This window comes from Stenella coeruleoalba (assembly GCF_951394435.1).
Source record: "Stenella coeruleoalba genome assembly, chromosome: 14".
In the NCBI taxonomy this organism is placed as follows: domain Eukaryota; kingdom Metazoa; phylum Chordata; class Mammalia; order Artiodactyla; family Delphinidae; genus Stenella; species Stenella coeruleoalba.
This window is the reverse complement of record NC_137160.1, coordinates 64,022,651-64,043,032: the sequence shown is the minus strand read 5'-3', so window position 1 is coordinate 64,043,032 and position 20,382 is coordinate 64,022,651. Positions and strand designations below refer to the sequence as shown.

General features: G+C 45.1%; 2 protein-coding genes across 2 annotated transcripts in view; both read left to right on the top strand.

Annotated features, from left to right (window-relative positions):
• MAPK1 (mitogen-activated protein kinase 1) overlaps positions 1-20,382 on the top strand; it is a 95,489-nt gene that overhangs the window by 52,885 nt on the left and 22,222 nt on the right. The window contains exons 2-4 of the mRNA XM_079941728.1: positions 595-777; positions 2,512-2,701; positions 15,269-15,385. Of these exons, the coding sequence (XP_079797854.1) occupies positions 595-777; positions 2,512-2,701; positions 15,269-15,385 (490 nt within the window). The remainder of the gene's footprint in view (positions 1-594; positions 778-2,511; positions 2,702-15,268; positions 15,386-20,382) is intronic.
• On the top strand, positions 5,883-10,652 carry LOC307196977 (non-histone chromosomal protein HMG-14-like). Its single transcript, XM_079942452.1, has one exon. The coding sequence runs from the start codon at positions 7,338-7,340 to the stop codon at positions 7,641-7,643; it is 306 nt and encodes a 101-aa protein (XP_079798578.1). The 5' UTR covers positions 5,883-7,337; the 3' UTR covers positions 7,644-10,652.

The following is a 20,382-nucleotide window of genomic DNA, read 5'->3' as shown; positions in this document are numbered from 1 at the left end:
TTTTAATTGAAGTATAGTTGACTTACAATATTAGTTTCAGATATACAGCATAGTGATTTAGTATTTTTACAGATTATGCTCCATTAGGAGTTATTACAAGATAATGGCTATAAGTCCCTGTGCTATGCAGTATATCCTTATTGCTCTCTTGGGTGCATTTTTGTTCGGGTTGAAGATGTGGTTGATGGTCAATTGATTGTTTCTGCTGAGTCAGTGGAATCTAATCCAACAGTAGGAAGTTGTTTTGGAGGCAGAAATGATTGCTCTCACCAGAATGCAGTTGCTGTTAAAAACAGTGGGAAAATGGCTTATGTGTGTCATACGCCCATGTTCCTGGATTTATGAAAATGGACATCTGTACAGTTCCCAGGGCCAGGCCCTCTGTTAGTTTTGAGATTCTGTGTGTGCTGCGTTTTGCCAGCCGCATCCTCCCTAGTTTAAGGCCTCTTTGTGGATTATACACATGCTGCCTTCACGTGTATGAAACAAGTATTTGCTCAGAGTGCTAAACATTTAATACTTTACCGCCTTGTTCTGAGAACTGTTTTTAATGCCATCTCCCCTCCTTCCCTCCTTTTTTATTTATTTTTTTAGCTCTGCTTATGATAATGTCAACAAAGTTCGAGTAGCTATCAAGAAAATCAGCCCTTTTGAGCACCAGACCTACTGCCAGAGAACCCTGAGGGAGATAAAAATCTTACTGCGCTTCAGACATGAGAACATCATTGGAATCAATGATATTATTCGAGCACCAACCATCGAGCAGATGAAAGATGTGTATCCTTTTCAGGCAGCTGCTCCACTGCTCCGTCACCTGGTTGAGTAATGTAACTGGACGTGTCTGCACTTATAGGGGTGGAGGAAAAGTAATAAAGCACATTTAAGGGGAAACTGTACTTTGCTTGTCATTTACTGTAATACTTGCATCATTTACATTTTTTCTCTGATTCATTTTTTCATTTGTCAGTAACTGATTTTAGTATCTTTTTGGCAAATCCAATATTTTCTGTCAGTTTCAGTAAAGATTTCCTTTAAGTGTATAGTGGAAAATTTTGGAGAACACCTTTTCCAGTCACGTGTTTGCCACTCAAGGTATGGTTTGTTATGATGGTGAAAAGGAAAGAGCAGTCGACTGTGGAAGAGGGTGCCCTGTACAGCACCTGGTCAGGTCCAGACTGTCCTGATCTTAGCGCCATTTCACATCTGGGTCCAGTTTTCTTGTTTTTAAAACTGGCGTGCTCGCCCTCATGATCTACAAGGCTGGCTCAGCTCTGAAGTTGTGTGATTAACTATGACAAACATTTAGAAATCTGGACTAAGCAGGTAAAGGCTTGGGTAAAGGAGGCTGCCTGGGTAAAGACTGTGTTTGAAAGGTACAAGTGTGAAGTGTGCTGAGGAGGACCTGATGGGAGAAGGTTCCGGTTCTGGCCGCAGCAATGTTCCCACCAGTTTGCCCATTTTGCATTCTGCCCCTCCAGGGAGAGGCAGCTCACTATCTCCAGGCAGCCTTTCCATTTTTATTTTATTTATTTTTATTTTTATTATTATTTTTTAGCCTTTCCATTTTTAGACAGCTCTGTCACTAAGTTCTGATGATATTTTAAGTGAAATGCCTCCTCCTGCCATCTGTTGTCCTGCTTTAACTTTTGCCTTGAAAATCACATCTCTGTCAGATGACAAGTTTTCCAGTCATGTTTCCTTCAAATTCTGTACCATGTCTCATCTAGCATGAATCTGTAGATGTGTAATATTTACACAGAAATGAATAAAAGAAATGCAAAAACACTAATGAAATAATATCGTGGTGAAGTTAAAACCTAGCCGCTTTTATAATTTATTTTCTGTGGGAATGAATGAAGTTAGCCATAACTAAAATTTTATATGCTGAGATACACGGATAGGCAGGAAAACAAGAGGAGCTCAACCAGGACAGGCCCCTTCCTAGCACAACTTCCTACAGTCTTACACACTTATTTATACTCTTAACCTTAATTGAAGAGTGAAGCAAATAGACTGAGGGTTGAGTTTAGTAGCAAATGTGTTCTAGGCCTGTGTTTCCAAAAGTTTTATGGTTGATTTTTGTCGAGAAGGAGGGGGACAAGAAGGGAGGTAAAAGAACAGTGACGTTTTGAGTTGTTGCTAGGCCAGAGAGGAGGGAGTGCCTGGTGCTGGCCCCCACCCTCCCCCAGCCCTTTCCAACAACCCCAGAGGGCGTCTGTTGATGGTGGACAGTTTGGAGACCAGGACTCATCCACACCACCTGCGTCAGGTCTCCGCTAGCGCATCACTGCGCATATCAGGCAGGTGTGGTGCCTGCTGTCTCACAGGACCTAAGAAGGAGTTGACGACTTTCCGATTCCTTCTGTTGAGGTGTACCAAGTTTTCATCAGGTCCTCATTTCCCTCCCGAGCCTCATGATGTAATAATGGACCCTTTGGCTTCGTTTTGTTTTCAGTGCTTTGCTAAGTGTGACCAGCTATTTTGGTGTGTTACCTTAACCTTTCCAAACAGATATATAGTACAAGACCTCATGGAAACAGATCTCTACAAGCTCTTGAAGACGCAACACCTCAGCAACGACCATATCTGCTATTTTCTTTACCAGATCCTCAGAGGGTTAAAATATATCCATTCAGCTAACGTGCTGCACCGTGACCTCAAACCTTCCAACCTGCTGCTCAACACCACCTGCGATCTCAAGGTCAGCTTGGTTATTTACTCTTAGGGTGATATCTGTTGAAAAACTCAAGTTACTGGGGCATGTTTATATTTATTGTTATTCAGATTTTAAATTACACCAGAAATACATGAAAACATTTATGGCAAAAAAAAATGCAAGTAAAGGGTGCTAGTTCTATTTTTCTTCTCCATCCCATTGCTCCTCCTTCTCCAGAGGTAACCACTGTAACAAATTGGTGTATTTTCATCCAAAGTTTTTTCTATGCTCTTACATACACATGTACTTTTTAACTTATATATGTAAATAGGCTTATGTGTACATTAAAAGATCTATTTCATTGGTCACCTTTTTCTTTGATAAATTTTATACAGTAAACAGAAAACAGCAGAAAAGTTGACCTTAACGATTTCGATTCCTAAATAATGCATTCCCAATAAATAGGAAAACCCTAGATCCTTTATAGTCCTTAGAGTTCTCTTAAAAATGGACAGCATTGGGCTTCCCTGGTGGCGCAGTGGTTGAGAGTCCACCTGCCAATACAGGGGACACGGATTCGTGCCCCAGTCCAGGAAGATCCCACATGCCGCAGAATGGCTAGGCCCGTGAGCCATGGCCGCTGAGCCTGCACGTCCGGAGCCTGTGCTCCGCAATGGGAGAGGCCACAACAGTGGGAGGCCCTCGTACTGCAGAAAAAAAAAAAAAAAAAAAGGCAGCATTTATATATATTTCTATTTTAATACGTGGCAGAGCTAAATAAGGAGGGAGGTCTACAGCTGTCTCCGGTATGATGAAGGGAATGTGGATTCAGTCTAGTAAAAATGCATGTGAATTTAAGACCTAGATGAATGAAATGACATCCCATGTTCATGGATTGGAAGGCTTAATATTGTTAAGATGGCAGTACTTCCCAGTTTGATCTACAGGTTTAATGCAGTCCGTATCAGAGTCCCAGGTGGCTTTTTTTGCAGAAATGGGCAGGCTGATCCTGAAATGCATATAGAAATTCAAGAGACCCAGAATAGCCAAAACAATCTTATGAAAGAGCAAAGTTAGAGGACTCACACTTCCTGATTTTAAAACTTATTACAAAACTATAGTAATCAAGACATTGTGATACTGGCTAGGAGTAGGCATATAGCTCACTGGAGTAGAATTGAGTCAATAAATAAACCCATATGTTTTTGTTTTTTCATTCATTCATTCATTTATTTTCGGCTGCATTTGGTCTTTTTTTTTTTTCCCCGATATGCGGGCCTCTCACCATTGTGGCCTCTCCCGTTGCGGAGCACAGGCTCCGGGCACGCAGGCTCAGCGGCCATGGCTCACGGGCCCAGCCGCTCCACGGCATGTGGGATCTTCCCGGACCGGGGCACGAACCCATGTCCCCTGCATCGGCAGGCGGACTCTCAACCACTGTGCCACGAGGGAAGCCCTGCGTTTGGTCTTTGTTGCTGCGTACAGGCTTTCTGTAGTTGTGGCAAGTGGGAGCTACTCTTCATTGCGGTGCACAGGCTTCTCATTGCAGTGGCTTGTCTTGTTGCAGAGCACAGGCTCTAGGTGCACGGGCTTCAGTAGTTGTGGCATGCGTGCTCCGTAGTTGTGGCTTGCGGGCTCTAGAGCACAGGCTGAGTAGTTGTAGCACACAGGCTTAGTTGCTTCGCAGCATGTGGGATCTTCCCAGACCAGGGCTCAAACTCGTGTCCCCTGCATTGGCAGGCGGATTCTTAACCACTGCGCCACCAGGGAAGCCCCAACCCATATGTTTATGATCAACTGATTTTTGACAAGAGTGCCAGGATCATTCACTGGGGAAAGAATAGTCTTCACCAAATGGTGCTGGGACAATTGGATAACCACATGCAAAACAAAATGAGTTTGGGCCCCTCCCTGCCTGTACTATGTACAAAAATTAACTCAAAATGGATTAGAGATCTAAGTTTAAAGGCTGAAACTAGAATGCACTTAAAAAACACAGGAGTAGGGGCTTCCCTGGTAGCGCAGTGGTTGGGGGGTCCGCCTGCCGATGCAGGGGATGTGAGTTCGTTCCCCACGGCGGGAGAGGCCACAGCGGTGAGAGGCCCGCGTACCGCAAAAAAAAACACAAAAAACACAGGAGTAAATTCTTGCAAACTTGTGTTAGGCAGACTTCTTAGACATGACACCAAAAACACAAGCAACAACATTTTTTTTTTATAATGGATTTCAGGGAGTTCCCTGGTTGCCTAGTGGTTAGGACTCAGTGCTTTCACTGCTGTGGCCTGAGTTCAATCCCTGGTCGGGAACTGAGATCCTGTAAGCTGCGTGGCGTGGCGTGGCGTGGCGTGGCGTGGTGTGGCGTGGCGTGGCGTGGCGTGGCATAGCCAAAAAAAAATATTTCATCAAGATGAGAAGCATGCACTACAAAGTAAATCATCAAGAGAGTGAAAAGACAACCCCCAGAATGAGAGAAAATATTTGTAAATCATATATGTGATAAGAGATTTATATCTAGAATATATGAAAAACTCTTACAGCTTAACAACTAAAAGATAAATGGCATAATTTAAAAGTGGGCAAAGAATCTGAAAAGACCAAGGATCTAACGAAGGTATACAAACAACCAATAAGTACATGAAAAGATGCTTGACATCATTAGTCAGTGGGGAAATGCAAATCAAAACCACAGTGAGATACCACTTCACACACACTACGATGATATAATCAGATGATAAGTGTCAGCAAGAATTCGGCCCCAGGTGTATACCTGAGTGGAATGAAAACATGCATCTGCACACAGACAGATATAGAAATATTCATAGTGGCGTAATAGCCCAAAGGAGGAAATAATTCAGATGTCCAAATGACAATGGATAAATAGAATGTGGTGGATCCATACAGTGTAATAAAAAGGAATGAAGTACTGATATGTGCTACAATATGGATGCATCTTTTTTTTTAATGGATTTTAATGAGTTATTTATGTTTTATTTTTGGCTGCATTGGGTCTTCATTGCTGCATGTGGGCTTTCTCTAGTTGCGGCTAGTGGGGGCTACTCTTTGTTGCAGTGCGCGGGCTTCTCATTGTGGTGGCTTCTCTTGTTGTGGAGCACGCATGGGCTCTAGGCACACAGGCTTCAGTAGTTGTGGCACATGGGCTTAGTCGTTGTGGCTCGTGGGCTCTAGAGCGCAGGCTCAGTAGTTGTGGCACACGGGCTTAGTAGCTCCACGGCATGTGGGATCTTCCCGGACCAAGGCTCGAACCCATTTCCCCTGCATTGGCAGGTGGATTCTTAACAACTGCGCCAACAGGGAAGCCCAATGTGGATGCATCTTGCAGACATTATTAAGTATGTGAGGGAAAGAAACCAGTCATAAAAGATCACGTATTGTAGAATAGATGTGTCTGTAGAGATGGAAGGTAGATGAGCAGTTGCTGTGGACTGGTGGGATTGGAGAGGCATTGGGAGAGACTGCTGATGGGCACAAGGTTTCTTTTTGAGGTTATAAAAATGTTCTAAACTTGGATAGTGGTAATGGTCATATAGCTCTGTGATATAATATCAAAAACCATTGAACTGCACACTTTAAACGGGAGAATTGTGTAGTATGTGAATTATATCTCAATAAATTTGTTTGAAAAGTACATATAGATGAATAGCAGTGATCATTTTGTGGACCTCACTTCCACAGACGTTCCTGTGGGAAGCTGTGTAAGGTATACCTGGCAAGGGAGGTGAGTGTCTGTCCCTGCAGTCTGAAAACTGATAGGTCAGGGGTCTGATAAGCAATAGATGATTGCAGTACTGTCTGCTGTAACGCACACAAAGGAGAGAGGTGAGTTGGTTCTGGCCAAGCTGTGAGGCATCAGGAAGGAGGATTGTCGTGCTGTCCCTCTCAGCATGTCAGGCTTGCAGTGGGCGAGTGGCTGTGTTGGGCGCAGGCAGAAGGAACAACAGAAATATAGTAAGAATAAGAAGTAAGGGACGAGTGTACCAACACTGAGGCCTGCGCTGTGTGGCTGCAGCTTTGGTGATCACTGAAGTGTTGATCATGAAGAGCCTTCTGGAACTATCTAAAAAGGCAGTGGGGGGTTTCCCTGGTGGCGCAGTGGTTGAGACTCTGCCTGCCAATGCAGGCGACATGGGTTCGTGCCCTGGTCCGGGAAGATCCCACATGCCGCGGAGCAGCTGGGCCCGTGAGCCATGGCCACTGAGCCTGCGCGTCCGGAGCCTGTGCTTCGCAACGGGAGAGGCCACAACAGTGAGAGGCCCGAATACCGCAAAAAAATAAAATAAAATAAAAAGGCAGTGGGTCCTGTCATCAGGCAGTCATCTTATCCGCTGTCGTTGGGTGTTTAAAGCAGGATGGCAGATGTCCTGTGAGACGTTGTGGAGGACAGCTTCCTGCATCAGATATGACTCGGTTGGACTCTGTCACCTCTTAGGATCCTTCTGAGTTAAATTCATGTACTTCCTACATAGGGTGTAGCCAGATCCCTGTGCATGGATCTGTGCAGATGAGAGCCAGGTTGGCACACAAGGAATGGCCGTACTTTGTCGGCTCTTAGTGATTTTTTTGAAAAATTACAGTGAAGAGCGGCCAGACAGCCCAGCTTCGTGAAGGCTCTCGGCGCGCCGCGGCCCCCAGGCACCCGGCACGCGCCCGCCCCACCACCACTATGCCCAAGAGGAAGGTCACCTCCGCTGAGGGGGCGGCGAAGGAGGAGCCCAAGAGGAGATCGGCGAGGTTGTCAGCTAAACCGGCTCCTGCAAAAGTGGAAACGAAGCCAAAAAAGGCGGCAGGAAAGGATAAATCTTCTGACAAAAAAGTGCAAACTAAAGGGAAAAGGGGAGTGAAGGGAAAACAGCCTGAAATGGCTAACCAAGAGACTAAAGAAGACTTACCTGCAGAAAATGGAGAAACTAAAAATGAGGAGAGCCCAGCTTCTGATGAAGCAGGAGAGAAAGAAGCCAAGTCTGATTAATACCACACACCTTGTCCTATCAGTGGTCCGTTTCCCTTCTTGTACAATCCAGAGGAATATTTTTATCAACTATTTTGTAAATGCAAGTTTTTTAGTAGCTCTAGAAACATTTTTAAAAAGGAAGGAATCCCACCTCATCCCATTTTTTAAGTGTAAATGCTTTTTTTTCAGAGGTGAAATCATTTGCTGATTGTTTATTTTTTGGTACAACCAGAAAATAGTGGGATATTAAATATGGGAGGCTTTGATTGTCTTGGGTGTCAGCTTAACATTCCACAGATGGAGGGTAGCTTTTATATCCTATAATACAAAGCATACTAAATGGCAGTTTGGAGTCAGTTGTCCATTTAATGTCTTAAACACTTTAAATTACTTCTCTTCCCACATTGTTTTTGGTAGAATTGTTTCCTAAAGCAAACCACTCACCCCTTGATCGTGGCTCTCCTGGGCAGAATTTTGTGCACTCTGTAACATCTTTGGTCATGGTAGTCCAGTTCTTCTAGTAACTGTTAATGTGCTGTGACGATTGACAATTTGAGTATGTAGTGTATATGACATTAAATTGTGAATTAGTGGGACTTACGATGTAACAGCATATCAATATTTGAAGATATTGGTACTTGATATCCTTTGAAGGAAAATTTGCCCCCAAATTTTAAGCTGGAAAGTCACTGGAATAACTGTTCAGAAAAGAATCACAACTACATGATTTTTTAGGTTTTTGGTACATATGTTGAGAATTGTGTACAAATTGAAATGTCTGTGTACTGATCCTCAAAACAGCCAATAAAATCTCAATTATGAAAGAATTTCTTGAAGCACATGAAAAAAAAATTACAGTGAATATTTTTATGTCTCCTAGTGCTTTTTTTTTCTTTCTGTTTCTTATCACAGTCCTTTTATGGCAAATTGCTTTTGTTTGTTTTTGGAGAGCCATTGTTAATATTTTAAGTATGTAATATTTCTGGGAAAAGATGACTTTTACTTTGACTTGAAAATGCTCGTCCTTAAGAAGAAGCACAGGACTAGACTACTTTGTCTGTTGTCTCTTCACTGTTTGTGGACTTGTCTTTACCTCGGGCCATTTTATTCACTGCTCACCAAAATGGACACCCACACTGATATATATGTCTTGTTGGCCGTCTGCACAATCCAGGCATTGTTTTCAAAACGCAATTTTAACACACACTCAGAAACACAATAGGATGTTTTAGATATTTACAGCAGTGAAATTCACCCACATTTCAAAATGTCCATGTGGGGTGTACATCATCCACATGGGCATGAATATTCAGGAGAGACTCTTATTCCAGAGATGAGTGTGGTATGTCACCGAGTCACCAATTTGCCGTGGGAGCGTGTCCAACAGCCAGGGCACGTGCACGTGGGAGGGTGGAGCTCTGGACTCACCGAATGCCCATCACATCCTCAGACCTTGCGGTGACCGTGATGCTGTCCCACGAGCCCTGTACCTAGAAAGTTTGTGACCAGTGGCCTTACTGACTTGTTATTTGGTCCTTTTTGAATTTTCAAGTAGGTAATGATGTCACATTTTCCATTAGCTTCTGTGTTACTAAGTATTTTCTAGTCTTGAGCCCTCAGGATATCAACTCTTCTCAGTGTCTTAGACCTTTAGTTTTTGGCTCTATAAACATGCTTTGTACTTGTTACCTGAAGCCCAGAGACCCAGCAGACACCAGCCTCTCAGGGCCCTCCTGAGACCCTCTCCTTGTAGGCTTCCTCTTTATTTCTGAGGGCCGCAGAAAAGCAAGGGCTGTAGACCCTATTTCGAGATTCTGCTCACATATTTTTAATGAAACTGCCAGGGGAGTGTGGTCTCCAGCAGTCCGTGTCCTCGCCGTTTGCGTACTGAGCCCCCAGCAGCCCCAGGAGGAGTTCCAGGCTGCTAGGCTCACAGCACATGTGGTTCTGGGTGTGCATGGGAAGGAGGACTTTGAAAGATACAAAATGAAACGTCTTTGGGGCTGGCTTTTGTTTTATGAGAATTTGAATTTGCTCAACCCAAAAAGTAGCCAAGTAGGAGTGATAGGTCATTTTATATTTCTTGTACTGTATCCTGGTTGTCTACCTTCCTTCTTATGGAATTGTAATGAATTTTATTACTTTTTTATTTTGAAGCCTTGACAGTTTTTTGGTTAATGCTGTATTAGCTTTCAGTGTTGTAGTGTTAAAGGAACTTTAAAGAATCCCATGAGCTTTCCATTGATGACCATGAGTGGAGTTGTGAAATCTTTCTTTTTTTTTTTTAATATTTATTTATTTGGCTGCGCCGGGTCTTAGTTGCAGCACACGAGATCTTTGTCGTGTGCAGGATCTTTAGTTGCAGCATGTGGGATCTAGTTCCTGGACCAGGGATCGAACCCAGGCCCCCTGCATTGGGAGCGTGGAGTCTTAGGCACTGGACCACCAGGGAATTCCCGAGTTGTACAATCTTGTAGAGGTCTAAACCCTACATCACCCTCTTTATTTTTTAAATTATAATCAAAAATTTTGAGAACCTGCTGGTTCTGTGCCTTATACTAGGAGTGGAGGATACAAGTAATGAAACACGATCCTCCTTATACTAGCTCACTATTCTGAAAATTGGTAACTAAAGGGAAAAAAGGATTAAACATTTTCCCTGTCTTTCCAGTGAGATCTGGGCATCAGGGTAAGAAAATAGCCCCAGTTGATGAATGATGGCTCTTCCTTAAAATAAATGCCAGCTAATAAATGCACAAGGAATAATAAAATTAGAGAAGTCGCCATTTTGCAGCCTCCAGTGACGTAATTGATTTGTGCCATATAATCCCTGGACCCTCTGCTCAGACTCCAGTCCCCTGGGTGGGCTGCCACCGCCTCCCCATGTGGACTCCCTGTTCACCTCACACCTAGACCGTGTCCTGATCTGAAGCCCTCTCTCAAGCCCACCAGGCTGCTGCGGTTCCTCCCAGCCCACAGTGACCCTCAGGCCACAGGACCCCTTCTGATGGCTTCCAGACAGGAGGAGCGACTGCCGCTTTAGTTCTTGTTTAAAGAAGGAGCTGTACTGCAGCGTTCCGCATGGAGAAGGAATGCTGCTAATTCTAAAACTTGGGCTTCCCTGGTGGCACAGTGGTTGAGAGTCCGCCTGCTGATGCAGGGGACATGAGTTCGTGCCCCGGTCTGGGAAGATCCCACATGCCGCGGAGCGGCTGGGCCCGTGAGCCGTGGCCACTGAGCCTGCGCATCTGGAGCCTGTGCTCCGCAACGGGAGAGGCCACCACAGTGAGAGGCCCGTGTACTGCAAAAAATAAAATAACTCTAAAACTTTTTCTTCTTCATCTTGCCACTCTGAACAATGCAGTTTTTTTTAACATTATTAAGTATTAATGTAAGATTTTACATTAATGGTAATGGTGTACCCTGGTTTTTACTTTTAAGAGATAATCAGTAGTTCAGATACTGTGAGAAGTGGTTAGTACTAGAGTCTCTTGCCAGTTAATCCACCTGAGTTGCTATGCTTCCTATAAACATTTGAAATAAGGCATTTATTCACCTGATGTTGAGAGCCCACTCCACTTAGGGATAAAAAGTTAGTTGAGTATTGCCTTTTTCTAGGGACTTATATTCCAGCTGTGGGGATGGGCATATGTCCAGCTAACTGTCATGGATTGTGGGTATGTGCTTACATATAATACATGTCAAACAAAGTATTACCGGAGTTCAGAAAAGTGAGCTGTTCGTGGGATTGGTGTTGGTTCCTGGGAAACCTCTCACAAGAGGTCACTTTCATGCTGGTATTTAGGGTCAGGCAATGGTGAGCATCAGGTCCTCAACTGAGAGGGCGTCACGGAGTCAGGAAGGGCATGGAACTGTTGGTAGGAGCAGATGTGGCACAGAGATAGATGGTGGTGGGAGACACCCGAGCAGACAGTGTGTGGAGGGTCTTTGCTTAAAGAATTTGGGCTTTATTTACTAGGCAGAGGGGATTGGTTAAGAGATTTTTGAGCCAGAAAGGTGATTTATGTTTCAGAAATAACACTCAGGCAGGAATTTCAAGGAGGAATCAGATTGCAGTCAGGTAAAGTGAGTCTCCCTAATTCCAGACAGACTAAGGCCCTTTCAGTTGAGATGTTGGAGGGGCAGCCAGTTGAAGAGCCACTTGGGGAGGTTTCAGCTGTGGGGCCACCCTTCCCTCACACACCCCCAGGCAGTTGCTCTGGTTTCCCAAGGTCTTCCTGTGGCTGGCATCTCTTCAGTGTTCCAGTGTCACTGCACGTGGGTCCTCCTCAGAGAGGGCTGCTCCGTCTTAATACGCACGCTGTCCGGCACCACTATGTTAGCTGTGTCTTGCTCTATAACAATCACCTCAAAATGTAGTGGCCTTCCAAAGAAGAAGAAATTGAGGATAAAAAGACCAAGTGAAGGCAGAACACAGAGGGTTTTTTGGGCGGTGAAACTATTTCTGTATGACAGTGTACTGGTGGATACATGTCATTACACACTTGTCAAAACTCATAGAATGTACAACACCACGAGTGAACCTGAAGGTAAACTGTGGACTTCAGGTGATAATGATGTGTCAGGGTAGGTTCCTCGACTGTAACAGATGTCCCGCTCTGGTGCAGGATGTTGATAGTAGGGGAGGCTCTGCCTGGCGGGGGAGGCAGGTGTACATGGGGAACTCTTTGTACTTTCTGCTGAATTCTGCTGTGAACCCAAAATGGCCCTAGAAAAAGAAAATCTGTTATTAAAAAAAAAAAATGTAGTGGGCTTAAACAACAAGAATCATGTTTGAGTTCATAGTTTCTGCAGGTGAGGAGTTCAGTCAGGGTGCAGTGGTGGGCAGTGACTGGTCTCTGCTCCAGCCTCTGGGCCTCAGCTAGAAGATATGTGGGTGGAGCCTCAAGTCATCTCCCACAGGGCCTGGCAGTTGATGCCAAGGAACGGCCACGTGTAGCCGACGTGGCCTGGTGTCCTCACAACGTGGGCAGAGGGTTCCAAGTACCCCAGTGGAGAGAGCCAGGTAGAAGCCACATTGCATTTTTATGATTTTGCCTCGGAAGTCTCACAGCATCACTTCCACTATATTCTGTTGGTTTAGGCAGTTACAAAGGTTTGGTCAGATTCAAGAGAAGGGAAGATAGATCCTGCCCTCTTTTTTTTTTTTTTTTTTTTTTGCGGTATGCAGGCCTCTCACTGTTGTGGCCTCTCCCGTTGCGGAGCACAGGCTTCGGATACGCAGGCTCAGCGGCCATGGCTCCCAGGCCCAGCCACTCAGCGGCATGTGGGATCTTCCCGGACTGGGGCACGAACCCATGTCCCCTGCATCGGCAGGCGGACTCTCAACCACTGTGCCACCAGGGAAGCCCGATCCTGCCCTCTTGATAAAAATTCAGCCAAAGATCTTGAAACAGGAGCGTGGGTAAGGGTTGTATTGATGATCCTCTTTAGAAAAATCCAGTCTGCCACAGCTGTGTTTAAAGTTACTCACACCACTTATCCTGTCTTTGTGTTTAAGAATCTCATAAAGCCTCCCAAAGTGCGGCTTCTGTTACTTTGTCCACGCTCCCAGAGGTGTGTGGAGACGTCAGCCTCGGTACTTGGCCTCACTGAGCTGGGAATTTCCTATATGCTGTTTTTCTTTTAATCTGGGATTTGTTTTGTGGTTCCACTGACCCACAAAAAGCTGTGGATGAAGTCTGGACCCATCCACGCTGTGTGGGGCTGAGTGTAGTAGAGGGCAGTGAAAGATCTGGGAATCCTGGTCAGGGACTTGCGGTGCATTTACTCTGCTGCTGAGATGCAGTATTTCTTCTCTGAGCACATGATTCAGAATATGGCTTCAAGTGTCCATTTACATGCAGAAGGCAGACCAAGTGCTGAGCTTTGATTGAACTTGAATCAGAGGATGAGGTGTTAGCCCTGAAAAAGAGAAACTGTGGGCTGTATTGAAAGTTGAAGCCACACGGAATTGACGTGAATTGGTTGTAGTCCAGCGTGGCAAATGGTGACTTCTGGATGGCTTAGAGGACCCACCTTTGCATGTAAGGAGAAATCGCTCCTCTCTTGCTTCCTGAGCTGGGATCACGCCTGCAGGGATTGTACTGCTAGTGAACTGAGTATTCCTGCAGTTTGTTTCATGGGACTTGGTAGAATAGGCTCTAAGGAAACAAATAGGGTGCAGGTATGTCGAAAGCCTCAAGATCAGTCAAGCTGAGGTTAGAGCTTACCACGGTCCCCCTGTAAAACTTATGGCCCTCCATCAGCCTGATCCTCTGACAGGCCCGGGACTGTCGAGGGTGCGACGGCATCAGCAGGCTGGCCGGCTCGAGAGGTGAGGCTGGTGCTGGGGGGCACGGGGTGGTGATGAAGGCCAAGAGGGGACTGTCAGCTGCAAGAGGGTCCAGACAGCCTCACCATGCAGCTCTGTTAGGGTGCGCTTAGAGCGTAGCCTGTGGAAGAGCAACTGGGGAAGCAAATGTGGCATTGGCTCCTTTTGAAGATGCAGTGACAGTATGTCAAAAGACAGAAATTGGGCAACACAGATACGTCACTTCTCTTGAATGCTGCGGTCGAAGCAAGCAGCAGGGCCTGTGGGGTCAGAGGTGCCACATGGGGATGCCAGTGTCCAAGGCTAGAGAGAGACACTGGTGAAGTGGATGGGAGCATTCAGAATCTTTCTGAATTGTCGAGAACTTCAACTATGGGATATCTGAGCAGAGGTTGATGTCCATTTACGTCTCATGAGTATCTCTGAGGTGTGTCCCTTCCTCCTTATCCTATTTTTATGGCCTGAGCTCAGACCCTTTTCACTTCTTAGGTGAATTAAAGCAATAAGCCTCCAAAGTGATCTCTGTCTTCCAGGCTGCCTTCTGCTAGACTCTGGCCTGTCTTTGTTAACATCTCTCTCTCTTTCTCGGGTTAGTTCCCCAGGAGCTAGGAATTAAAATATCCTGCAATTGTACGAGATTAAATATGTTATAGTTACTTTCCTTATACATTGGAGCTGGAGTAGCACCAAAGCATTGAATGGTGAAAGGCCAGCAAGTACTTTTGTGAGTCAGGAGAAATTAGAAGCTGGGTGTTTGTTTTTTTAAAAAAGATTCATCTTCAATATGTGAAATATCTTTTAAAGGTTTGGGAGTGGGTTTGGCTACGTGGAGGGGGAAGGAGGTAGGAAGGAGGTAGGAAGAGCAAGTGGAGGACCAGCAGGAGGTCAGGTCTGCGGGGAGAGGAACTGATCCCATGGTGATCACCCCCAAGCGTCAGCAGCAGAGGTCTGGTCTCCTAGTCTCTAGTGGGTAGCCTTATTTTCTGAGCAGAACAGTTTTTGTCAAGTGGCCTAAGCAAGGTTGCTGTGGGATAAGCAGATAATGAGAGGTGAGGATACTGTCCTCTGAAGATGTGTTCTGTTCAAGGCTCCTCCAGCCTGTTCCTGTCTGATGCGCGGCAGCTGCCTTTCAGATTGTGGTGAGGATTAGGTAAGAGTGAGTGTGTAGAATTCCAAGAAGCATCTGCCACATAGGAATGGTAGCAGTTACTTGTCATCATTACTGCTGTTGTCTTTTTTGTGTTTATGATGTTTTGATGTTAAATTGGTTAGAATCTCTAAGAACGTGTCCTGTTATTTTCTCTCTTAGATCTGTGACTTTGGCTTGGCCCGTGTTGCAGATCCGGACCATGATCACACAGGGTTCCTGACGGAGTACGTTGCCACACGTTGGTACAGGGCTCCGGAAATTATGTTGAATTCCAAGGTAAGGACCAAGTTTGCATAAAAAGAAAACCAAGAGGCAAAAGAACTTTGGACGTGAGTTGCAGTAAGCCTCCCACTCAGTAAGTTTCTTTCAGCCTGGGTTGAGGCCTAGCCTGTCTGGTCAGAACCAAGGTATGTCTTTGTCTCCCATTCAACACTGAACTTCTGGGCCCTCGGCTGGGGTAGTGCTGATGTGTTACAGAGTTGGAGGGCCCGCCTCCCTAGTCACTGGTACAATGAATGTTCTGTGTCCCACCCCCTGGTCAGCTCTCCTGCAGTCCTACCTGGGGCAGCTTTCACTCCTGTGGCTGCCACTGCCAGGGTCAGGCTGGCTCTGTGTCAGAGATGAGCTCTGTATACGGTGTGTGTTTCTGTGAATGCGGACCAGAGCTTTTCTGTAAAGGTCAGACATACCTGATAATGAAGAATGCCTCTTTAGCAAAATTATAGTATAATTGGAAGAAAACATTGGTGTGGAAAAAATTGGAGCTGCTATAATTCTTTCAAAATTATGTGATGGTCCTGCTTCCAAATGGTAGTCCCTGCATCTGGATCAAAAGCACACTTCTAACAAGGTCTTTGTCTGGGTCATAAGGAATGATTGAAAAACTTACAAAAGCAAGAGAAAGTGAAGTACAACATCCTTGTTAGGTATATGAGCAACAGTGGCAAACAGTGAGGGCTGCTGTGGGGATTCAGTTTTGTTTTTTATTTGTTTTATCTTTTGGGCATGCCACACGGCATATGGAATGTTAGTTCCCTGACCAGGGGTCAAACCCGTGCCCCCTGCATTGACAGCACAGAGTCTTAACCACTGGACCACCAGGGAGGTCCTGGAGTTTCAGTATTTTTAATATATCATTTGAAAATAGTATTTGAATAAGGTGTCACATTTGAGAAGTTAAGTGCACCTGACATCTAATATCTAATCCTGTATCTCATATCTCAAGACAGATTCTTGATCTCAGTTCCATCTTCCATAATGTAACATTAATATACATGAAGAAAAGCTATAAAAATAGGGACTTCCCTGGTGGCTCAGTGGTTAAGACTCCACACTCCCAATGCAGGGGGCCTGGGTTTGATCCCTGGTCCAGGAACTAGATCCCTCATGCATGCCGCAACTAAGAGTTTGCATGCCACAACTAAGGAGCAGGCAAGCCACAACTAAGGAGCAGGCAAGTCCCAACTAAGGAGCCCGCCTGCCTCAACTAAGACCCAGTGCAACCAAAAAAAAAAAGAAAGAAAAAAGCTATAAAAACAAACTTTGGACCCCGTGTTCAGGTGCAGGAACCAGAAATCATCCTGAGAGGCTTCTTGGGAATGAAAAGAACAGGTGTAATTAGCCCATAGGCTGCATTCTCTTCCTCCATCCTTTACGAGTCAAAGGGCTTGGGATGTAGGTTGCTTTTGTGAGGAAACGGAATTTGTTTAAAGCAGTTAGTTATTCTTGATATCATACCTGTGTTTAGTTTAGCTATGGAAATAAAATTTCATTAAAATAAATTCCGTTGTAAAGAAGGATTTGGTGTAACAGATGTTTCAAAGGAGAAAATGTTGTGTTGATTCTCTCATAATTCTGTACGACAATCCCACACAACGGGTTCTTGCTGTGGATAGATGGGCCACGTGACAGCCTATCCACGCCAGAGGCGCCCATGTGTGCAGCAGTGCCTGCCACCTGGAAGGAAAGCTGTCCTTTGCATCCTGGGGCCTTGTGGTCTTACAGCATCCGTCCCCATTTGAGCCGCTCCCCTGTCTTCACTTCTTGGCCACCCTCCAGGGGGAAGTAGCCAGGAGGGTGGCCTCTGTTTTTGCAGTTAACTGTAGTCAAAACTGAGTTTGAATCCTTTTTTTATTTATAGCACCTCTAGCCTGAGAATGTTACTTTTAGCAATGTATTCAGGATTTTCTTTTTTATTGATTTAGAACATTTTCACACCCACAGAAGAGAGTCCAGTGAACACCCATATTCCCCTTACAGCACCAGCTGTTGACATCCTCTGCCTCCCTCTCTCTCCCGTCTCTTCTCTCTCTTCCCTTGTGTCAAACCCTCTGACACTTCACCAACATAAACCAGCACTGCACACCTCGACTGATGCTAGGAGTTCACTAATACTCCCGAAAAGGTGGTGTGCTTCCCCACAGCTGCGGTACCATGCGAGTGCCTGTGACGGCCGGCGCTCATTCAGTGCCATCCCAGTTGTGTGTGTCCCCCCCCATCTGGGACAGTCCTCCCGCCTTCCTGGCTTCTCCATGACACAGAATACTTGGCAGAGCACAGAGGTGGTGTTGTGCCCAGCGGGTCTCTTTCTGAATTCTTGGGACTGGCTCCTCCTGATTAGGTTTAGGTAACACGTTTCGGGCACAAACCCCACAGAGTCTTGGAAGCCATGTGTGTGGCCCCTCTGTTTCCTGGCAGCCTCTCCCCCAGGGGTGCGCCCTTGAGGACCATTGTCTCCATTGCAAAACGTGATTTTCTAAATTGATTGTTTCTTTTACATCGATGAGCTGGCATTCATCTGTGAAGAAGAGGTTTCCCCCTTTTCTCTTTCTCTTCCTCTGACCCCTGTCTTTGTTTTGAAAACATGATTGTGGACTCATGGTGGCTGTGGGGGTTTTTTGTTTGTTTGCTGTCCATTATCTTTTTTTTTTAATATACTCATTTTCCCAGCTTTGGCCAGCTAGAGCGCTCTGTGTGTGTGTATTTGTAACATTTCATTTTGATAGAATTTTCAATTCGCAGAAACATTGCAAGAAAAGAAAAGGCAGGGGTTCTCAAACATTCTGTTCTCAAGACTCCTTCAGTGTCTGAATGTCTAAAAATTTATCCAAGACCCCAGCAGGTTTTGTTTATGTGGGTTTTATTTATCAATATTTACTATATAGAAATTAAAACTGAAACTTTTCTTTTTTTTTGGCTGCGTTGGGTCTGTTGCAGGCTTTCTTTAGTGGCGATCAGGGGCTACTCTTCATTGTGGTGCACGGGATTCTCATTGCAGTGGCTTCTCTTGTTGTGGAGAACAGGCTCTAGGGCACATGGGCTCAGTAGTTGCAGCTTCCCAGACCAGGGCTTGAACCCATGTACCCTGCATTGGCAGGCGGATTCTTAACTGCTGAGCCACCAGTTTGGAGCCCCAAAACTGAAACTTTTTAAAGTATTTATTAATTTTTAAATTTATTTTAAAATAAATGTTAAAAAGTTAGATAGTTCTCATTTTAAAAATGTTTATTTTCCACAACAAAAACATTTTAGTGAGAAGAGTGGTGTTCTCATCTTTGCAAATCTCTTCAGCGTCTGGCTTGATTTGAACACTGCTGGATTCTCACCTGGTTCTGCATTCAGTCTGTCAAATATGTTGTTTTGGTGAAGTTAGCAAAGAGTTAGTGAAGAGTCTTCGCACGAAGCTCGGAAAGAGAGAGTTAGTAGTCTTTTCAGCTACTCTTGGCTCATCATTGATACCACACCAAAACCCAGCAGAGGAAAGGCTAATTGCCACGTGAAATCTGAAACCATGGCATCCATTGCTCTTCCTGACACCGACACCCATGCGTAATTCTGTAACACTGAGCGTTAGGGAAGCACGGTTCACTGTTGTCACGTTTCACGTATAATATCCTGTAATGTCATGTAACCTCTAGAAAAATCTCCTGTACACATGTGAGAGAATGAGTGAAGAGGAAGACAGAATCACAGTCGTATTATAGCAGAGGGAAGCCGCCTCACAGAGCTGATGGCTGGAACTGTCCACCCTTCACCTCAGATGCACACTCACCAGCTCTTTATGTTTTGTCCCATTTGCTTTTTCATTCTCTCTCTGTGTGCCTGTTTTTGTGAGTCATTTGAGAATGGATTATAGATGTGCACCTTTAGCACTAAGCATTTCACCGTGTGTGTCCTTAGAACAGTAGTTCGAATGTTCCCTGAGGACATTTGGTTGTGTTTAGAGACATTTTTGGTTCTCACAACTAGTAGGGGAGGTGCTGCCGGCATCGAGCAGTGAGAGGCCAGAGCAGTGGTGAGCACCCTGAGGTGCGCAAGCTGGCCCTCCAACAAAGACTTGTCCAGCCCAGAGCGGCAGCAGTGGAGGTGAGAAAGAAGGGTGTTCTCTCCCATGACCATAGTACAGTAATCAAAAGTGGGAAAATTAACAGTGATCCAATAGTAATGCCCCGTTTATATTCAGATTTTGGATATTGTCCCAATAATAACCTTTATAGCTTTTCTCAATATGTGTGCAAGGCTCACACATTGCATTGTTGCTTTAGTTGCCTTTAATCTGAAATAGTTCCTCAGCCTTTCTTGACCTTGATGTTTTTGAAGGGTGCGGGTCAGCTACTTGTAGCACGTGCCTCAGTTTTGTGTCATGCATTTGGGGCGTGAATAACACAGAAAGAGTGTTTTCTTCTCAGCGCATCATCTGTCACATCAGGAGGCACACCTGGTTTGTGTCGGTATCGGTGAAGTTCTTGTTGATCTTTTGGTTAAGATGGCGTCCTCCAGGTCTCCACCATCATTATGGTTATAGTTACCGTTAACTATAGTAATAATAATTACCACGTTGGACTTCCCTGGTGGCGCAGTGGTTAAGAATCCGCCTGCCAATGCAGGGGATACAGCTTCGAGCCCTGGTCTGGGAAGATCCCACATGCCGCGGAGCAACTAAGCCTGTGCGCCACAACCACTGAGCCTGCGCTCTAGAGTCCGTGTGCCTAGAGCCTGTGCTCCGCAACAAGAGAAGCCATTGCAATGAGAAACCCGCGCACGGCAACAAAGAGTAGCCCCCACTCGCTGCAACTAGAGAAAGCCTGCGTGCAGCAACAAACACCCAACGCAGCCATAAATAAATGAATGAATGAATCAATCTACTAGGAAATTGTGGGAAGATACTTTAAATCTCTGTAATTTATTGATGAGAATTGTTTTGAAATTCAACCCATTTTATCAGAGCTGTAGATCTGATCATTAATTCTTTGATTTTCAAAAAATACTTTGCT

What these genes read in the sequence shown, in the direction of transcription:
- LOC307196977 (XM_079942452.1), top strand. Translation starts at nt 7,338, where the DNA reads ATGCCCAAGAGGAAGGTCACCTCCGCTGAGGGGGCGGCGAAGGAGGAG.